Source organism: Brienomyrus brachyistius, chromosome 19 (genome assembly GCF_023856365.1).
Source record: "Brienomyrus brachyistius isolate T26 chromosome 19, BBRACH_0.4, whole genome shotgun sequence".
Taxonomy (NCBI): Eukaryota; Metazoa; Chordata; class Actinopteri; order Osteoglossiformes; family Mormyridae; genus Brienomyrus; species Brienomyrus brachyistius.
The window spans coordinates 16,916,467-16,938,091 of record NC_064551.1 but is presented as its reverse complement, the minus strand read 5'-3'; the positions used below and the strand labels follow the sequence as shown (position 1 = coordinate 16,938,091).

Genomic DNA, 21,625 nt, shown 5'->3' with positions numbered 1-21,625 from the left:
GTGGGGAAATCGTCGGCAAACTTTAAAAAAACGTTCAAATTGCGCCTGCGTGTTCAATGCTCTGCTCCAGTACTGGGAGTACAATGTAAACTGCAAGCCGGGAGAGGAAGGACGATGGTGGGGGGGGCGTGCGTGGCTCATCAGCTTAGGGATTTGTTACTGGGAGCTTGTGGGTTCAAATCCCACGGACAGCAGATTAATCGTATCATCACAAGACACTTAACCCCAAATGGTACAGGGACAGTGACTGACGCTGCTCTCGTGACCTAAAGACTTCCTTAACCGCATATTACTTTGAACAAAAGTATCTGCTAAATGTAAAATGCAAGTATGTATGCATGCATGTATATATACACACTACCAGTTAAAAGTTTTTGTACAATATTTTGCAATTATCAATAAAATGTCATACCTTTGATTCATCAAAGTAACCTCCTCTAGCAGTTACAATAACAGTGAAAGTCTGAGACATGCTCTCTACAAAGGACATTAAATACTGCTCTGTTTCATGGGACTTAAAATTAAAGAACAGCCTAGAATGTGACTCTGCCATTACCACACAACCAGTTAACAGGATGTCAGACATGCACTGTTACATAATCTTTCCATGTTATAAAGGAAACTAGCTTCATTTAACTTATATTTTCATTTATAGTTGGTCACCAAACTTTCAAGGGTTTAACAAGAATACAAAATCTGCAGTTTATGAAATAAATGGAAAAGTGGCGTGCAAAAACTTTTGACTGGTAGTGTATGGACATACGTTTGTATGTATGCATGCCTACCTCCCTCGGTTCTTTTTCCCCAGTGTTTGGTGACATCTACCCATCTTCCATAATCCCTTATCTTGCACATAGTGGGCTTGGACACCATGACAGGAAGCATTGGAACGAGGAAGGGGCCTCCATGGATGGGATGCCAGTCAAATGCAAGACTTACACTCACATACACACCAAAGCAAGTTCAGAGACGTCATTCATCTGCTTGTCATACCCGCCCCCCCCCTCTAAACAGGGATAATCGGCACACATACACAGGCAGACGCCGGAATCAAACCCGCAGACCACGCAGCGTGAGGTTATCCACTGAGCCACCCACGTTCAAAAATAATCCTCCGTTTAATTCTCTTCGGCTAAGAACGCTTTTAACGGCGGCTTTGAGAAACGTACGGCATGTCGGAGACAATTACCCGGACACCCCACAAGCAATTTACCAAAAAACGATCAAGCCCGTCAGGACACAATGGCCTGCTACAGCATTCAGAGCCCCTGAGCACTAAAAGCATCGTTGGTCCATCCAATGCCGCATTATATAAATGACATATCAGGGCAGAGCTACCTATGGGGAGGGTCAGGCAGTGCGAGCATAATGCCGAAAGTGCGGAAAATGAAGAAGAATGAAAGGGTGCCTCACAACAAGCTGGAGAGGGTTCTGCCGAAGCACCGATCTGCTCAAGCCGTTGATGGGGGAGTAGAAATGCATTGAAAGCCTTTACTGCTGTATTTATGAGGTGCTACAATTATAATAAGATTAGGGTTGGTTAGGATGCTGTGACTCGCTGGATCGAATCCCATGGTCATCAGAGTGATGTCACGGTTGGAGCTTTAAGCAAGGACCCTAACCCCCCCCCCCCCCCCAAATACTCCAGGGATTATCTGACTCTGCTTTCTCAAAAAACATCCAACTGCTTCGGATAGCAACGTCTGCTAAATAAATGTAAAAAAAATAAAAGAGGACACCTCGAAGCACCAGCTTTTTTACGACACGCCTCTGTGCTTCATACCAAAGTCAAGTATATCTCAGTAGCCGCAGAAAAGGCTTTCTCTTGCATCCGAGAACGTCTCTTGCCCGTGAAGCATGCTGAGTAATGAGACCGTGGCCAGGAATGCGTCCTCACGTTAGCAGGCTGTGAGGAAACATTGTCTCGACCAAAGTTTATCATCAGACTTTGTATCAGCTGCACACTAACTTACTGGATTAGATTCAAGGCCATTCTGTGCACCAAACCTCAAACATTTTGTGCAAAGAGACAGTTATATAAAGACTTTAAAGTTTTCTTTAAATTCCTTGTGTGCACGTTTGCCAGTTTAATTTATTCTTTAAAGGTAAACCACTGAGAGCACTGTGATTTACTTCTGATCCGTTTTAATTCACCGTTTTCCAACAAAGTTCGTTGCAGATGGTTTGGTTCCCAAGTCAATCTGCATTTTGGGTGATAAGAGCCCATCTGCTAACGAGAGTTTCCAGGATTGACTGAATCTCATGCACGTAAACTTATTTCGGTTCACAAAAATGTTTTTAACCAGTGATGTAACACTGGATCTGGGTCCTGATGGCATTTTAACCGGATTTTTTCCCCCCGAAATCTCCTTTCATATCCCGTGAAACAGTTTAGGATTAAGAAAAACAAAGTTAATCATTTTTAAGGTAAAAATGCATTATTTGCATGCAATTAAATATTCATCTTAAGATGCATCCATCCATTTTCCAAACTACTTATCCTATTACTGGGTTGTGGGGGTCCAGAGCCTATCCTGAAAGCAATGGGCACGAGGCAGGGAACAGCCCAGGATGGGAGGCCAGCCCATCGCAGGGCACACTCACACACCATTCATTCACTCACACACGCATTCCTATGGGCAATTTAGCGACTCCAATTAGCCTCAGCATGTTTTTGGACTGTGGGGGGGGTAACCGGAGTACCCAGAGGAAAACCCACTACGACATGGGGAGAACATGCAAACTCCACACACATGTGACCCAGGCGGAGACTCGAACCCGGGTCCCAGAGGTGTGAGACAACAGTGCTAACCACGGCACCACCATGCCGCCCCATCTTAAGATGCATTATTCTCAGAATAAATGATGAGTAAATTTGTACAATGACAAAGACAATCAGATACAAATGGCACAGCAAGCTAAGGTTTTTTTTTTGGCCAACTATAGACCGGTACAGATCCGCAGGTATATACACATTTTAAATACACATTTTAAACATTCAGAGTTTTTGGAGTTTTGTATTTTTATTCCATGAACACCAAGGTAGTTACTGAGTTATTCTGAAGACACCATGAGAGAATAAGGATTTAAGATGCTGTACAGGCAGCAAATTTACATAAACAGTGTGCTGCGTGGTCTTAAAATAAAGCACTCCATCATGCAAAGCAGTGACCTCACTAACCTTCAAGGACCACGGAAGCCTCCGGAAATGCTAACACCAGTCAGCATTTGGATGGCTGCGTTTCCCACTGGGGAAAGGCGGGAAATGGGAAGATCATTGGTAGAAAGCTTCAGAGCATGAATTAGTTGTTTTAGTGACATGTTCCATTTCTCCTCCACATTATGACGACAGGAATGATCAGGTAAATGCCAGGGATGCGTTAGTGCACGTTTGCCTGGGACACACAACACACTGTGAGCATAAACTGTCTACCCCCAATGTCTATAGCACTAAAGGTCCCAAGTATCATGTACTCTTTGACCGGTGTGATTCATCTAAAATGTATTAATTCAGTTAAAACAGTATTTGTGAGATCGAGAAAGCAAAGACGAAACTGAATAGCACAAAGCTCGCTGCTCAATTTTTTTTTTTCGAATTAATAAAAAATGGAAAAACTGGCTTGTTTTTCATTTTTATTTGTAGCACATAGTGCTGCGGGATTTAGACAAACTTCAAAAACTCTACACAGCGACAATAAACAATAACTACTTAGTACGCCATTCAGAACAAGGCTTGTCTGCTAAAAATGCAAACGAAAATGAACTCATCACAACACAAAACAGTTGTAAATGATTAAAAGCAACTTGCCAAATGGCAGAGAATCGAGCGGTTCCATCCTGAAATGCTCTGACAGCTGCAACTCCTTTAGGATTCATGGCCATTTTCTGTTTACTTGCACTCCTAATATATGGCAGGAATACTTACAGAATATGACACATTTCCCAAATGAAAACTCATATCGGAAGAGTTACTTTTTTTGTAGCTATCATTGGTAAAACTGCGAAACAAGTGAACAGTTTGAAAAAGACACAGAAATACACAAATACGCTCATGATTTCTAGTAGAACCATAGTGATTCATCCTAAATTTCTGCCAGGTCTAAGTTCTCCTCATTATAGACACTCCATCAAAAACACCCTGTAGAGACACAAATCAACAAATCAAGCCAAAAGAATTAAAATAGGAGAAACACAGCTTAACATGCAGATGACTCTCTTACCTTATAGTGCTGAACCTGACACATCCCTGTTTATCATTTAATCACTCTCTCTCTCTACCAATCTTCAGTTACAAGCAGGATGTGAGCGGCACATAAGCCTCAGACCACGAAGGCACGACAAAACACGGTGAGCCAGTCTCATCATTACGCAAGCGAGACGCCCGTGAGGAAAATAAGGGCAACGGAGGAGAATAACACCACCGGCTGAGGGAGAAAATTTACCCTGAATCCCACTGGAGGGCAAAAGCACAGAATCATTATTGATCATTCTTGCGTTATTTTAAGCACATATTAATAGACACACTTCTTTTGCAATATGGTCCAGTCTTAAGTACCTTTCTGGAGTGCAGGTGCAAAACTGATGTTAATGCAGACAGGTGAGAGCACATTTTGGGGGGGGGGGGGGAGTCACAGCCCAATAATAATTATTCAGAAAATGAATGTGTATACAGATGTGCATTTATTGCTGGTTTGGTTGATAATCTTCTCTGTTGACCAATCCATTCCCAATACATATGCCAAACAAACAGGTAAAAAAGTGATTGCCATTGACACACCACAGCACACAACAATGAAATGTGTCCTCTGCATTTCAGCCATGTGTGACTTAGCAGGGCGCAGCTAATTCAGCACCCGGGCACCATTGCTTGGGGGCAGTATCTTTGCTCAAGGTACCTTAGCAGTACCTTGCTGTTCGGGGATGCAAACCAGCAACCATTCAATCAGAAGCACACCTTCCTAAGCCTTAGGTCACCACTGCTGTGTTACTAAATGACACTCATTCATACATGTTATCTTTCCCCTTCCAGACATCTCTTAGATTTAGCGTTTCTTCGATCAACCTGCAGTCACTGAAAGTTCACATTGAGCACTCCCACCCACCCACTCAACCCAAACTGGCCTCGCTTCAGCAAATACCTGACAGTTGCCTGGCATCACTGTTTAATGAACTAGCTTATCAGGTAGATGAAGGCACCGTTAATTTCTTTCATAATGCACAGTGCAGGAGTGGGACAGATCACCCCCCCCCCCCTTTAAACTGTAAGAAAACAGATTCCCACTATAGTCTCATTGTGATCTTATCCATCCAAGCCTATGGATGTCAACTGATGGAACTCTCCAGGAAATGAAGCTCAGCCACATGACAGGATGTGTGAGGACTGAAGTAGACTGAAGGCATTACCCCTTATTCTCCATCACTGGGCTTGGAAGGGTGCTGTCTACGCCTGCTGCAGGCCTGCTGATGGCTGAATAAGCCGAGAGGCCAATTCCTAATGCAACCACCTATTAAACCCAGAGAATAGCAGGCCATAGTAATAGGGTGTTTCTCAATACAAAGAATGCAAAGACGGTACTTGCACGAGCATTCTTCCTATCTCGCCTCCTAAGAACAAACATGGGACACAATGAATCATGGGATTGTTCTCATTGGCAAGGAAGCAACCCATATATCACTGATATCTGGGACTGGGCAAGTATAACATCCTGGGATTTTTACCATCCTGTTATTCCTGAGAATTGGAACTATACTTCAGCAATGAAAGGTGATGTCAAACAGGTACGCAAGAACACAAAAATGTTCAAGTACACATTTTGACAAACACCCATATCTGACCTGTTGGCTCCTACTGGCTCAGGAAATGCAGCCCTGTCTCATGATGGGAAGTGTCTGCCACGAGGTGCCCCATAAGGCAAATACAATATTACTGGCCCCTCACAGTTAGATCACACATGATATATCCTGCCTTTTCCACTGGCCGTACATGACAGGGAATCATCTTTCCACTTTAAGTCAGCATGAGCTGCACATGCATGCAGCATGACCTTCTGGACCAAACAGGGCATCTATAAACAGCAGACCAGAGGATAAAAGGGCCCCGGGTCCCGAGCGGAGGAGGGAGGATAACCATACCTGCTGTCCCTGGAGGTGGGAGGAGGGCGCTTTTAAACCCAGGGAGCAAGAAAGGAACGGCTGGCTGCAGAAGTTCAGGATTACCGCCCAGGGACACCTCCCTTTAAAAAAACCATTTCATCTCCTGATACTAACGCGCACATGAAAAGTATTTTTTTCATATTTATGTATGAGTGAAATGCATGGATTCAGCCATTTGTTACTGTAGACTAGGGCTTTTCCAGCCTGTGGCTCTCTCCCCCCCTCCAGGGTCTGGAGAGCATTTACAGGGGTCCACCGAAACACAGCGCATATTGGTGGTGGTCTGTATCATCATCGCCTTTATGCAATGTGAGAGACATTCAAGGAGACCGTACCCTCCACCTTCCTTAGTTCTTGGCTACTTAAAAGTAGAAAACTGCAAGATTGATGAAAAAGTGGCAGGAAGCAGAGGAGGCGTTCCGAAGAAGCAGAAAGATTAAATTATGTCGGCGATATCAGCAGATGAAAGGCACTGATGCTGCTTCTCATGAAGACAATTTATATGCCTGCGTATAGCCATCAGCCAGGAATTAAATTGGTTAGATAACATGATGAGCTATTGATTAGCCAAACATGATATGCTAGTGCAGTGTTTCCCCAACCCAGTCCTCGGGGAAACCCGGACTGTCCACGTTTTTGCTCCCTCCCAGCTCCCAGCCAATCAGGAACACCGAATACCTGGTACAGGTGCGCTGGGGGCTGAGAGGAAGCAAAAACGTGGACTGTCCGGGGTTACACCAACATAAAGAGCATTTACAGATTTTTTTTTTTGACCACCTAAGATTTTTGGACAGTATTGTATGTGGGTGTGTGTAATATAAATGTAATATATATTTTTCCAAATCAATTACATGCCTCTTAAGTCTTCAAAAAGTTCACCCGCTCACATGCCACACCTTGTGTTCCTCATGCTGAGAAGTAAGGGAAAACGCCCACCAAATTGTCCCGTTATATAGGGTTAGTAAATGAGGTGCTGGCATTCGGAGTAGAGTTTTCCGCAGAGTTCATAGCTGTCCCAAGTTATGCAGGGTTAATAGAGACCTACCAGCCAATCAGAAAATAGCAAAAATCAACAAAATATTTGTTGTTTCTGGGTAAATTCCAGAATAAGTTGCATGTGATCCTGCTGAAAGCATGTTGATGCGCGGATGCGCATAAACACGGAGTGCAGACGAGGTGGGAGAGGAAGATCCGATGAATGTGGTAGGCGGGGCTCTCAAGTCGCACGCACTGACCATGAGACACAGGCTCCGCCCCTAACAGATGTAATCTCACTCCAAACTTCTGATGAAACTTGAGAGCCCTGCGGTCACTTGTCACACAGCATTCACGCAGCAGGGTAATAAATGGCAGGTGCACAAATGGCATATGCAAAGGTTTAACAGATCCTGGCTTAGTATGTGTCATATTTCCATACAGCCAAATCACATGGCGACGTGCCGAGATCTCGTGGTCACCGAGCACAGTCACATGATGTGACCCCAAGCACTACTCCTATACCTTACCCATCATGCATCGTTACACTGCCAAACAGCGCATTAACAGCAATTAACCTGTATAGCAATGATTGTGGCTTCATACCAGGAACTGCCCAATAAAACTGGGACCTTTGGGAGAACTTCATGTTTCCCTTTTCATCAGAGGCAAACTGATTCTCTGGTTAAAACTAAATAAAAAATAAAAATAAATTCTGATGCTGTACTTCCATAGATTCTCTGTGCTTTGCTTTCTATCATCATTGATTATTTGCCGATGATACGTCCTGTATTAAAAGGCTAATATCACCCCCCCCCCTCCCCATAGTGTTTGAATACATGCCAACGCTCTGTAAGTGATATTAATATTAAAAAAATACACATCAAACTGGGGAGGGGAAAATGAGTCAATCAGGAGGTTGGTGGTGGCTCTGGTAGAGGGGGCTGGTAGCAGAATGACATCTGCGAGTGTCAGGGAGGTGCTGTCAATTTCCGGGAGATTCCCAGAACTTCCAGGAGAGGTGGGATATCTGCTTAACATATGGTATGGAACAGGCAGGTGCTTTTTTTTTTTTTTAAATCCACTCTACTGTGCCCCATGGCTGGAAGGGATCCTTGGTACCAACTCAATATTCATGGCCACAGTCTAATTAAGTACGCGATTTCTTTCAGAAACACAAGGGAGTGTTTTCTATTGTGTGATACCATCTCCAGCAGGAGGGAAATAATTAAATGGACTTACGTGCACCTCACTGTTTTGTTACGAATTTCCAATTAAACCTAGACAGCTGGTAACATTTGATTTGGTTACTATTCTACTGAGACTGTCTTGCTGGTGGGACTGATTCAAATTGATTGACTCTGGCTTTGTTGTTCAGAAAGGTCATCACATCAGCAGAAGGAAAAGATGACATATTTATAATGGAGTGAAACGTTTTGCCCGGGGGATGGGTTCCTTCAGCAAGCCACCATGCAATGCCTTGCAAATGTAAATACAAATCGAAACAGCTAGCTGTGCAAATTCCCAGCTAGCTATGAAAATCGTGGAAGAAGAATCTATGAGTACATTCTGTAAAACTGAGAATCTGCCAACGCTTTGTCTAATTTAGAGATGAGGTATGAAATAGTGTTCAAAACATAAAATACAATTCAATGTTTGTTTGTTTTTTATATCCTGTCTCATAAAACATTGTTTATTCTTTGGTAATTAACTCAGGTGCCGTTCTATGTGAAGAGAGAATTTAATTTCACCACATTAAAGCTGGCAAACATGAATACGATGCAGCACTTGTCGGTGATGGTGGACGTCGGTGCGGGTCCTCAGACACCCAAAGCTTCGCCCGTCACAGAAGCGGCATGGGCTTCTGTGACATCAGCTTCAGGGCCCCATCAGGGTCATTTATTCACATGGAATCGGGAGCTAACAGAGGAAATCAGTTCCCTTCAGACTCCTGACTTTGCCAACCCACTGCTAAGGAAGGGTGTTCCTCCATGACATTGTTCTGGGCCACACTGCAGTTCCTCTGAGGTATTCCCAGTGTGACCAGAGACCGTGCTCTCTCTCTCTCTCTCTCTCGCTCACTCACTCACTCACTCTCTACTGAGTTGTGTAACCATAACAATTAGCTCAGGTGCTGTAAATCTACACCACTCTATACCAATACAAGCACTTTCCAATACTTCTGTACAGTAAAAACAAAAATAAATACACAATGTTGAATTACTGCTGCTATTTCAGATTTGAAACGTAGATGTGAATTAATCTTTTTAATAATTTGTCACAGCTGCACCTTCTCCAGTTCATCCTCACGGACGCTGCCTTATTTTCACTTATGTCTGATTGATTGACTACAGTGTAAAAAGTGACTCAGACAGACAGAATTTTTTTTTTTTTATGAACAACATGCATCTATAACAATCAGGGCAAAAAACAGGGCAATAAAGCACATTAAAAATAGCTTTTCACCCAAAACAGTTTTAATCTGATGTAGAAATTACAAAAAGGTACAAAGATTATTATATGCGATTGATTTTATTTGATTATCTTCTGGTAAATGAATGCTTGGCTGTGGAGACCATGGAGTCTGTCATCCACACGCAAGACAAATTTACAGACACCAGAGACCTAAAGCACATGAGGAAACTGAAGCACCCAGGTGAATGAGAAGATGTGATTGTCATATACACAGAACCGGGCCTGGGAATCGAACCCACAGCCCTGGAGGTCCCAGCGGAACCCACTACACCACCCTACCGTAGCTACATCAGGCTACTATATGGACAGGATAAATATATGGTAATAAAATCTAAAAAAAAAAAAAAAAAGTATAGCTTCAATTAATTTTAGTCTGAACTAATTTAGATTAATTAGACTAATTAATTTAAAATTTAAAAGTGGTGAATTATTTAAAACCATATGTCTCAAGGTATCAATGTACGCCTTCCAAAACTGTCTCCTACAGTCAGCCAGTGAGACTGGGAAATTATCACGTATTGTAAGGGTTTTAAAATGTTGGGGGGGGGGGGGGGGATCAAGCCCCAGGAAAACTGCTAATAAATGTTAACAGCAAATAAAAACATATAGCATGGGATTGGGGGGGGGGGGTAATCAACCAACCACTCTCGTGAATCGTACATTATCATTGCCAAATCCAAAATGCTGGCTTTGACATTCCTCACAGTCCAGCTCTTGGAAAACAAATTTCCGTTTGTCCCTGATACCCCCCAAAACATGGTGAGAAACCCCAACAAGCCCACAGTGGGGTCACAAGCCCCGTCTGGCTCCCGAGTCCCATCAACACAGCGGCGATATTTAGGGGGCTTTCGGGCCCCAACTCAAACCGGCTTGGTATCCTTTCTGTATGTCGCCGCCCTGGTGGCGTGTTTGGGTCGCCCAGCTCCTGTTAATCGCTGGCTCCCCTGTCTATCCCAAAAAAGAGATTTTTTTTCCCCACAGACAAACTTGCCGCTGACTGCCATGTCCCAGTGTCACAGGGTGACTCCACTCGCCGACCCGACTGAAGACACTATTGCCGGTCTCCATGGCAATGGGCTTGAGAAAACTGCACATACCATAGTATGGTAACACCCCCCTACCCCTCCCAACGGAAAAGAAAAATATCCAAAATAGGCATTCAAGTTCAACTTACAGACTGAGCTCAGAAGTAACAGCGGACAGTTCAGTAGGCGTCACAGGAACTTGGGCTGCTGATGGCAGCAGAAACACAAGATGAAGCTTTATTCACCACTGGAATTTGATAACTGTCACATATCCCATCATGCTCTCCTTTAAGATGCGCGCGCACACACACACACACACACACACACACACACACACACACACACACACACACACACACACACTTAGAGAGGTAAGAAGGAGGCTTGGGCTCAGAGCATCAGGTCATCCATTTATCCATCGTACCCGGAGCATTTTTCGGGGGGGGGGGGGGGGGGTTAAGGGCTTTGCTCAAGGGCCCAGCAGAGATGTGTCCTCTGCGAAGCACAGGATTCGAATCAGAAACATTCCGATTACAGGCATAGAACCTGACCTGGTGAGTGACACAGTGCCCCCTAGGGGGCGCGGAGAGCACAAGGGGCTCGGCGTTTAGGGAGACCATGAAGCTGTAACCCAGGGGATTCCTCTGAGGGGCAGAGCAGTCTCAGATCCCAAAGCAAAAGATCCCATGTTAGGATAGGGAACCTGATCCATGGAGGGCCGCTTAATCAGCCAATCACAGTGGCTCCCCCGGACTGGAGTTGAGAATCGCTGCTTTATTATTGGCTGACTGAGAGGCCATCCCAAAAATTTGCACCCACACTGGCTCTCCATGGATCAGGTTCCCTACCTCTGCATAACTGAAAACGCTCAGACCTCCCGAAGTATGCGAGTCCCCTCTAAAGACTCATATCCACAGAAAGGGCTGCAATGTTTCTAAAAGCAATACTGCTTTTTCAACAGTGTAAGCAGCTGCTTACCTAAGGGGCACACTGTCGAGCGTGTTCCTCCTTGATATCGACTTGCATTAGATGGTTGGTGTGATACTGGGGCCGGTAAATGTAAAAATGTTGGAAGTCCATACACAGCACAGCACATGCAGCCAATGCAATCAACAGGACAGGGGTTTCTGCTTAACATGGAATCGATGTCACACATCTGAATTGGCTGAAGGTCACCAAAAACCCGCAGCAGACCCAACAGAACAAACAAGCGAGCAGATTTTTACAAGGGTGCTTTCGGTTAATATCAGTGTTATACAGAGAGTTGAGCCTCCCAAGTGCAGCAACAGTTTACCATGTTACTGATACAATTCCGCTGCCTAAATCCTTGCTAAATGGACAAATGGAAGCCTAACGGAGGGATCAAGAGCCGTGAAGGAGCAAGTCAAGCAGAGAAAATAAAAAATATCAAGTGGACAAAGACAATTTTATCCAAAGTAACATATACTGTAACTGAGGAATCAGGGTCAGCCAGTCCATGGAGCAACTGGGGTTTAAGGCCCCCCTCTGGGCCCAACATCACTTTGCCAAGTCTGGGATTTGAACCAGCAACCTTCTGATCACAGACATGGTATCCTAACCCATTGAGCAAAACATGGTCTCCCAATCTCAAATGGGCAAACAGTAAAGTCTCATTTTAAGAATGTTACTCCTGTCCAAAATATGCTGCTCAGTAGACTGCTCCAGAGATGGCTGACAATGCTTTCTCAAAACAAAGCGTGCCCCTTCGGATAAAGGTGCCTGCTAAATACATATAAATGCAACTAGAACCAAATCATCTCCCCAGTTCATCTGCTCTTCACCGTCGTATTTCATCACACTGGCTAAATCCCCAGATCGCCGACGATGTCGACCATGACGACCGAATCCTTCAGATACAGTGAGATCTCATCAATGACGTCCACGGCCGGCTCAAATATGTAAGTATAACATAGAAATTATCCTGCTGACATGTTATCTGTTTAAATATTATTATTGTTTCTAATCTGCTGTTTAAGATTTATATATCAGTTTACTGGTTTGAATTTGTGGGAATTTGATTGGACAACAGAGGCAAAACAGGAAGCAGGAAGTCGGAAGTTTTAGTTAGTTGGTATGTGTTTGGAAAATCCCACGAAGAAGCTTAAATGGTTCAAGACTGAATCTGCCTCCATATACCGCTGATTCGGAAAATGCTCCGCCTGCCTTTTTAGGTAAACCGCAAATTTAGATAAGCTAGGCTCCGGGGTCTGTGGCCAGTATCCATCCCAGTATCTGCCGCAATCAGACATCAGCTTCAGTGTTATGTCCTTCCTGTGAGAGATGAGGTTTCGCTCTCAGGAAAAAAAAACCCACCCCAAACTAAAATGGCACTAATTGCTTTCCTGCTCGGAAGTCGGGAGTTAAAAGGAGAGGTGCATATAAGTCAGGGTGCCGTGCAGTAGGGAAGGCGGCTCTGGGGAATGGGCTGCTAATTTCTGCCTCTTTACCAGATTGAAATCAGGCACCCAGTTTGTGGATGTATCAAACAGCTGCAGGGAGGAAGTGTGTGTGTGTGGGGGGGGGGGGTACAGCAATTTTACACAAAACTGTAAAGCAAATGAGCATTTCCAGGTCCTCTTCTTGAAGGGCAGAAGTGAGAGTGTAGTGACGGGGGGCAGCCAGTGGGCAAAAGACCAAAGAATTGGGAAGAGCAGCTGATAGAGGAGGGAGGGAAAAAATAAAAGGGAACCTGGCCTATTTTCTCCAAAACGGACTCTCTTAATTAGCCCACTCTTTTCCTTTTTTATGTTAGCATGATATTTACCTGTGAGCAAACCCAAGGGGTCCACCGTTTACACATTAGCCGTCCAGAGAAAATGCCTGCCCACATTTCCCATCCAGTGCACAAGCAAGCTATATGCCTGACTGTCAGCAAGCCATATCAAACAGCATTTACATAAAGAGAAAATTAATTTTGTTGCCAAGAGCAAAAGCTTAATAAATCTCTCTCCGTGTCCACAACCCTGCATTAATTATAAAGGCTTTTATAATTAAAAAATGGCTATTTTTTCTATAAAATTATCTCTATGGCTCTAATTAGTATTCTTATTTTAAAAACACCCTCCTCTCTAGCAGCGAAATTATGATATTCAGCGACCTGACACTCTTACTAGGATTTTGACGTCACAGAGTCGACACAGAGTTCGTGACCCGTGACCAAACCGCGCAGTGTGAAGCCCCGCCCCAAGTGACAGAGGGGTGCTGCTGTACGGACCTTGCGGAACCCTGGGCAAACCCATTTGGGTCATGCTGAACGCTACACGAGTGAAAAGCAGCCCATTACACTCATGAGGGAGGACGACGGTTCATTTCAGTACCTTGCATGTTTACATGCTGCACAAGTTTACAATGACGCCATCTTGCAGGACACATTCGGGCTGAGGCGTCAGTATTAGCTAGTTGTCCCACACAGGAATATTTAAGCCCCCACGACAGACTGATAAATACCAAAGGCTCTCAGCACCAGTTTTCAACATCCAGGGTAAAAGCACAGAGTTTGCTTTCTTTATGGCTATAACACAGCTATACCAGCCTTCTGCTGCAGCTTAAAGCAGACCAGCTAAAGGAGTCTGTCCAGAATACTTTCATTCTGCTGACAGGAAGTAGGTGACGACCTTCCACTTGGGTTTTTATGATTAATACTAACAGTGGCACGCTGCAGATCGGAAAGGGGGGGGGGTTCCTTTCAGATGAGCATGTGGAATCACATGTGCTGCACAGCCTGCCGATGCCTCTGAGCATCCTAAGAAAAGCCAGTCAAATCTGGCTTGAAGGGGCAGCATCACACTCCTTGCATCTGCAGAACGTACCTTAGTCGAGTTCGATTTGCTCTGTAAATTCCCATGATAACCCTAACCCTCCTCCCGAGCTTTCCATAAGCCTGCTCACCACATCCTCCTGCCAGACTGTCCTGAACGAGATGAGCGTGAGATTATCTCCACGGCTACTCCAGTTGAGTGATGTGGATGAGCTGAATACCTAAACAGGAATTCTCAGCGGGCTTGGATATCTCAAATCCTCCTATGGTGGATTTCTATGACACACAAATCGTACCCTAACCACAATTATCTGTAAAACAATCGACAGGCACCTTGCTGGAACAGGAGACATTACATGTCATTACAGGACATCTTAACAAGCATGTTATGGGTTGAGTGAATCCCCATATTGCGGAGTTTCTCAACACAGTCCTCGGGGGACCCCAGACAGTCCACATTTTTGCTCCCTCCCAGTTCCATACTCTTTACTGGGAGGTGGGAGAAAAATCTGGCCTGTCTGGGGGTACCCAAGGACTGCTGAGAAACTCTGCCCTAGTCCAAGGTCACGTCGTCTTCTGCTAACCAGCTGTGAATAATTGACATACCTCGCTGTGGACAATTATAGCAGATTCGATTAATAAAAGGAGAAATGCAACTTTGACTCTGCTCATGCAGAGAATGTCATTTTCTCACAGTTACCTACTCCTTAAGCCAGCTTCGCGTTACTTGCTTCACTGGTTCCCGTTGAGTTATACCAGGCAGTGATCCACAGTGTGCTGTGGTCCTTCCATTTCTTCTTTCTGAGCCCCATTATCCACAATAAACATACTGCTTCACTATCTCCTATAAAAGAATGCAGCTCGTGTAAATCTGGCGGGGTGTATCCTCATGTCTCTCTAACCAGACACTTTTCAGCTGCTAAATCTGAGATATCCACACCTACTGCCTTCATATTTCCACCCCATGCTGCTCTCCACCAAAATGAGCTCCTGTAGGTGGCGCCTGTTTATGGAAAAGCAGACCTCCCCTTTTGTCCTGCAGCCCTGCCCTCTAGGGTGGTCCAGTTGAGCTACTTTGCGTCATCTTGCACTAAGCTTCACTGTTTCTAGGTCCAGGTGCCTGCTCAGCTGCACATCCTCCTTTTCCATCAACCTTTGCTCGTCACAACATCTCGGGCATTTGCTTCACCCCACCCCCAAATATAATTTGTACAATTACTGTGACTCATCTCCCTCGAACAATTTATCACCCTTGCCTTTCATGTACCAGGTCTGCTCTCCTGACCAGGGAGCTTCTCCCGATAAGTTTGACTTTGGAGGCTTTGCCGTGTGCCTCAGTCGCTCAGGGCTGTCACAGCTGCCCTCAGTTTTGTCCCTCGGATCTTTACAAAGGTCATTCCCCAACCAGAGGCTGAACCCACCCCAAACAGGCCATCATGAGAAGAAAAAAAGATCTCGAATTTTCCCCATGGGACCAATCGAGTCCAATAAAGTCTTAATCTAAAAAAGCAAGACCTAATCTTTAAGAAGTTTCTCTCACAATGAACCAGCTTTGGTCTATACCTAGACGATTTTTATCCATGCATTTACCTCAGTAGGACCTCTTCCAGAAATAGAACCAGCAACCTTCTGGTTTTGGGTCTGTCTCCTTATTAGCTACTCAGCCATCCTCACTGTAAGTGTTGCCTCCCACCCATCAGACATTACAGAATCCTCACTTACAGCCAGACTCCTCTTCTGTACAGCACAGGGGCTCGACCCAAATGGGGCCCAATATGAGGAAAAGGCGGGAATTTGACAAGACCCGTCTAGCCAGCACACCTACTCAGCACTCCTGAAATCTGAAAAACATGTATCCGCATCAAACAAGTGTTTGAATCTCCCCCTTCGTTATAAAGGACAGACCACCTCCGGATCGCCGCCTTCAGAAACAGCTACCACCAGGCCGCCCTCTAACCGATCGATGGTCGGCCCTTTCATCATTTCACACAGCACCGCGAACTGGACTTTCTCCCACCTGCTGCTAGCCCCTCCCCGCAGCCCACCAACCCCTGACATCTTTGCACATCATCACACCTGCTTCTACCAACTGCCTCCCCACCCAAGAAGAGACCCTGCATCATATTGTATGTGACGTAACTACATTCAGCTCACTACCAGGATGATCTTCACCCGCGCCAAATAGGCTTAAAGGCCAGCCGATAGCATCTCCCTCCGCAAACGGCCCACCCGTATGCTTTTAATAAGCCTGATCACCAGATCCTCCTGCCTTTCCTGAACGGAATGAGAACAAGATTACAACTGCCGCAGCAAGGCGACGTGGAAAGGCGGTCTTAATTCCGACACAGAAACCCCCAGTGGACCCAGCGATCTAGTCTCGTCCCCCTGGACAGGATTACCAGGCTTCTGTCATTACTACATAATGCTTTTCACATTATGTGAAGGACACACGACCATCTCTCTCCCTCCCCCATCCTTTTCTCACTTTGTGCCTTTCAGCAAGGCCTGGATTTTCGGCACTTTAAGGTCTGAGCCTGACTCCCCCATCTACAACATCAAAAGGCACAAGTTCCACAGGATCACTCTCAACAACACTGACAGCGAGTTCAGTCTCTCCTCCAAAATTATACTCCTCCATTGTGCAATACTGTACAAGGCTGATATTTCATACATACAAATCCAATAACAATGACCTTTGGAGAGTCCTTTAATGGACTCTCCAACACGCATTCTCTCTCTCTCATTCTCTTTCTCTCTCTCTCTCTCTCTCTCTCACACACACACAGGAAATTTAGAAGCGCGAAAACTAGAAGTAAATTTTGTGTAAAATTTATTAATTTCAATTACATCCTGGAAGTCTTTATAGAGTTCCTCATCAAGCTGTTAACCCCTGAAGACCAGATAAAGGCCAGACTTACCTTGTTTTGATCTATCCAGTACAGAAAGTATCCTTGTGGGTCGACTCGCAAGGTCACAGGGGTTACCACGGGAGAATCCTGCAGAATTGGAAACAGGAATGAGTCAGCGCCGAATCCCTTTGCACCAAGCTAGATCGTGACACTAGTCTTGCAGAGGATCAGTGGAACCCCATTCTCAACACCATTATTTGTCAAACAGTGCTTTTCTGTCTTAAGCAGTTTGGAGCAAATGGACGGACGGATGGATGAGTGGCTATTTCCACAGGTTCTCTCACATCGACACCAGGCAGAGCATTACTCTTCACAGAAACAATTCACAGACACGCCGTCTTACACTTAAGCTGTTCCGCCCGAAATTATTTCCCTACCCAATCATGGTGGCCGTTTCCTCATAAATATGGCATCAGCTGAAACAGAAAAGTGCTCAGTTTAATGCCGCCTTGCGCCCCCATGCTGTTCGGGACAGACTCCAGGCCGCCCTGCCACCAGCTCAGGATAAGCAGTTGGAAGATGGTTGGATTGATAGTTTACTTTGTCTTCTGGATTTTATTAACTTCCTGCGTTTACTGAGTTTTATTGGAAAACTCTCCATCTCCAGCTTGTTATAGGACAAGCAACATAGAAAAATGAATGAATTAGCAAACTAAAATGTACCTGAACTACTCAGATCAGACGCCAAATGGTTTCTGTATTAGATTGTTGTGTCCAAACGACAATAATCATGACAACTAGGAGTAAGAGTCAAATCTGAGCTGAGCTGTCAAAGGACAGGTCTTAGGGCAGCTTTGGTTGCCATGGTAACCAAGAAGCAATTTTGTCATTATCCATTCTACACTTTAAACCATCACCATTAAAAAAATGATTATTACAAAGTTGGAGGGGGGACGTGCCTCCCCTCCCCATGACAGCATTCCCAGACCCAGGCATAGATGGCATTTCCTTTGTCTTCGTTTTCTCTCTCTTTCGAAAACTTTTTCGAATTACCGAAAGGGAAATCAGACTCTCAGACCTCTATCATTCTGACTGCCTCCTATTTTCAGGCATCATTCCAGGTTACTGCCTCGATGCCCGTAATGCCAGCGTGGTCTGATCACTTACTCCTCTGCTGTTAATCATCCTAAATATGAATCACAGACCTCTGTACACCTGAAAACTACCTAGGATGTGCATAAGAAAGCGAATAAACAGGTTCGGCTATTCCTGGGCGCGTCTGTATGTGGTCAGTCTACATGCTGATCCACAAATTATATTTTCCACTTCACACAGTTTCCAATTTTAATAAAAATGTATTAAACACCTTTACTGGTAAAAGTTGTCAAAGTAGTAAAGTTTCATTTAGCGATTTTTAAAAATTTCTGGTACTGATACTATTATTTATTCATTGGATCAATGTGTTTGGTCTTCTGAATAAAAACTGAAAATGGACAGTAACCACAAAGTCTGGCAGCTTTTAATGTGACTTAAAAAAAACAGTTGTACCTATTTTCGGAGCTCTGCAAGAGCCGGTAGGAACAGATCGCAGCGCTAGTGCTTTGACCAAATCCTGTATCCAGCTGAGAATCGACCTTTCCGAGTCCAAGGCCTGGAATGCACCGAGGATTTTACAACAAACCAGTTTTGTTATCTGGGCATCAGAGATCAAACAGATACTGACAAAATATGTATTACTTCAGGATTTAACGCAGTTCAATTTACAAGCCGTGCTTAGTGTCACATATCCTAACCCGACAGTTAATTTCGGGTTATAGCCTGTGTTACAATCACAGTCATATTGTATTTCTTTAATTCATGTATCTATATGCAGCATACGCATTAGCCAGATGCTAAGCATTTCCCATTACTGCCTTAATACATTATAATTGACTGGATTTGCTGATGGTACACGCCTTTAGCTATTGGCGGTACTGACATCTTGCATAACTGCTTACCCAGTACTTTGTCAAGGTAAACCTGGAGCCTGTCCCAGGGCACGAGGAAGGGGACACCCTGGACAGGATGCCAGGCTCTCACAGGACACACATGGAGAACAACCCAGAGAACACAGAGGAAACACAGGGATAAACAGGTTCTGTCTCCACACTGACCACCGACTCAAACCGGTCCACCTCCGAACAGTCTGCCCCATTAATTAACTTTTAACGCAATGGAAGCAAACAGGCTACTTCCTTAATATAGCTTCAGTGTTATTTAAACGTTCAACGTTACTACAGCATAATTATGAGACCATGTGCAGGTGGGTTCTCTAAGTCTACTCTCACCACTATATGCAAAGATTTGCAAAGCACTCTAAATGAAATAGCAGTGTAAAACATTCAACTTCGGCACGTCGGAATAATGTAATATGACATTAATAAGGTTTTTAATTTTAAAAGCAGCCGCCCCGCCCTTTAGGTAAACATGAAGCACGGGCTTTTTATGCAAAGTGACTTCCCCGATATCCCGGACTGATCCCTGGGTGTTTTCCCTGGTGCTTTCGGGGTGACACCGGCATGACTCACAGGGCTGACTAAGAATGCCGGGGGGGGGGCGATGATAGCCATCCAGCCCCTCGATCCGGACCCCCATCCAGCACCCTTCGCGGTACCTTTAGCGGAATAGGTGTCTCTGAATTGCTCTGCGAGTGTGTCCTATGAAAGCCAGGCATCCTGTCCAGGGTGCCCCCTCCCTCGTGTCCTGCGATCGCACTCGGTAAGCGGTTATGCAGAATGTCAGTATAGTCGATAATAGCTAAAGGCGTGTACAACCAGGAAATCAGTCAAATAATAAGGATTTAAACAATTATGCTAAATGGTCAGCCGATTAATGTGCATTAAAGTAATGCAATATTACTGTGGTTGTAATACAGGCTGTAATCTGAAATTAACTCGGTTTGAAGCTTCCAGCCCAAGGCGTTTGAACGCGGTAGATGCGCCTTTTAACGGCACGATCGGAACCCTACAGTCACCCTATAGAATAACCCATTTAAACAAGCAGCTCGGTTTCATGATGCGGGGAAAATAAAAGTATTGAACGTGCATAAAGTGAGGCTTAGTCCAGATTTAACTTATTATTTTTAGTTGTTTAAAATCGTTTGTCCCAACACACCTGCACTCCTAGAGACTATTTTATGGACGTTTTAGCTATAGGCCTATATGTACACTTCGTTTGGTTTGCAAAGACGGGGCAATGTGCCATTACGACAAAGTAGCATTTCGGTTTGTATCTCATGCAGGACAATCGAAGCTATAAAATGCAAAACACCTCAGGTAAAGTTCACAAACGACGGGCAGACAGATAGTAGCATCAAGTGTTTCCTTTCCTGCTTGGACACGCACACAAACAAACCTAATAATAATAATACATTATATTTATGCATCGCTTTTTAAAACCCTTTGCAAACAGCATAGTGTAAAGCCAAATAAAGCACTTTCGCTCTCATTTCTAGAGTCCGAACAGTTAAGTCATTCAGGCTAATTCTGCTCAGGACTTGATATTTTAATGCATTTGGTAAAACAAAAGGTTTGCCGCACTATAATACTACTTCTTAATAAGTTAAATATTAATCGACTTTATAAATATGTTACTCCGTTACGTTGAGGTTTTCCTCCTTTCTGAAGTGATCTGGCTCCAGCAACGTGTAACAATGTCTAGCGATATTAATTAGCCCCCCCCAGCCGGCACTTCGCCGCTTTTATTTCCCATCAGAAACCCGGCGAAAGGTGCACATCGGCGGCCGTACTTACATCCTCCCATTTCATGAATTTGTTTCCTTTTCTCAGGTTTTCCGAAACGGACACGGGTTTGAGCTGCAAGGCGTGAACTCCGGGCTGTGCCCCTGCCATTTACACATTTACACTAAATAATAATAAATAAAAATAAAACAAAACAACGAGAATTGGGAGAATTTATGTTGTTTCCTTGTTCTGAAGCCAAAGAAGAGCTTTTTAATTTTTATATTTTGACAAGCAGGAGCTTTTAGTTTATTACAGAGCCATCCGGCCGTAGCAGCGCTGTTAGAGAATGAGAAAGGCAGCTCTGCGGTTTGCTATTGACGGCTGAGGCAGGGGGACGGAGCAGATAAAGTGACTTGGTCTCCACACTGACTCATTCACTGCATTCAATTCACTGGGTTCCGGCTCGCTGCATATAGCGCCCCCTCCTGTTAAAATATTGTATGCGCCTCGCTGCTCTGTCAAAACGCAAAAGGATGTGAACTTCTGTCGTAGTTTTCATGACTCTCTCCCACACACAGCAACTTAAGCAACTTTATAAATTCTGATTTATGATTATATATATCTTGAGAATATTATTATACTCATATT

General features: G+C 44.4%; 1 protein-coding gene across 3 annotated transcripts in view; it reads right to left on the bottom strand.

The window, feature by feature from the left end:
- Window positions 1-21,353, bottom strand: part of LOC125714578 (1-phosphatidylinositol 4,5-bisphosphate phosphodiesterase beta-1-like) — a 108,739-nt gene extending 87,386 nt beyond the window's left edge. For all 3 annotated transcript variants that reach the window (XM_048985302.1, XM_048985304.1, XM_048985303.1), the window contains exons 1-2: window positions 21,047-21,353; window positions 17,325-17,402 (exon numbers count right to left, since the gene is read on the bottom strand). In XM_048985302.1, the coding sequence (XP_048841259.1) occupies window positions 17,325-17,402; window positions 21,047-21,145 (177 nt within the window). In that variant the 5' untranslated portion in view covers window positions 21,146-21,353. The remainder of the gene's footprint in view (window positions 1-17,324; window positions 17,403-21,046) is intronic.
- Between the last annotated feature and the right edge of the window lie 272 nt (window positions 21,354-21,625).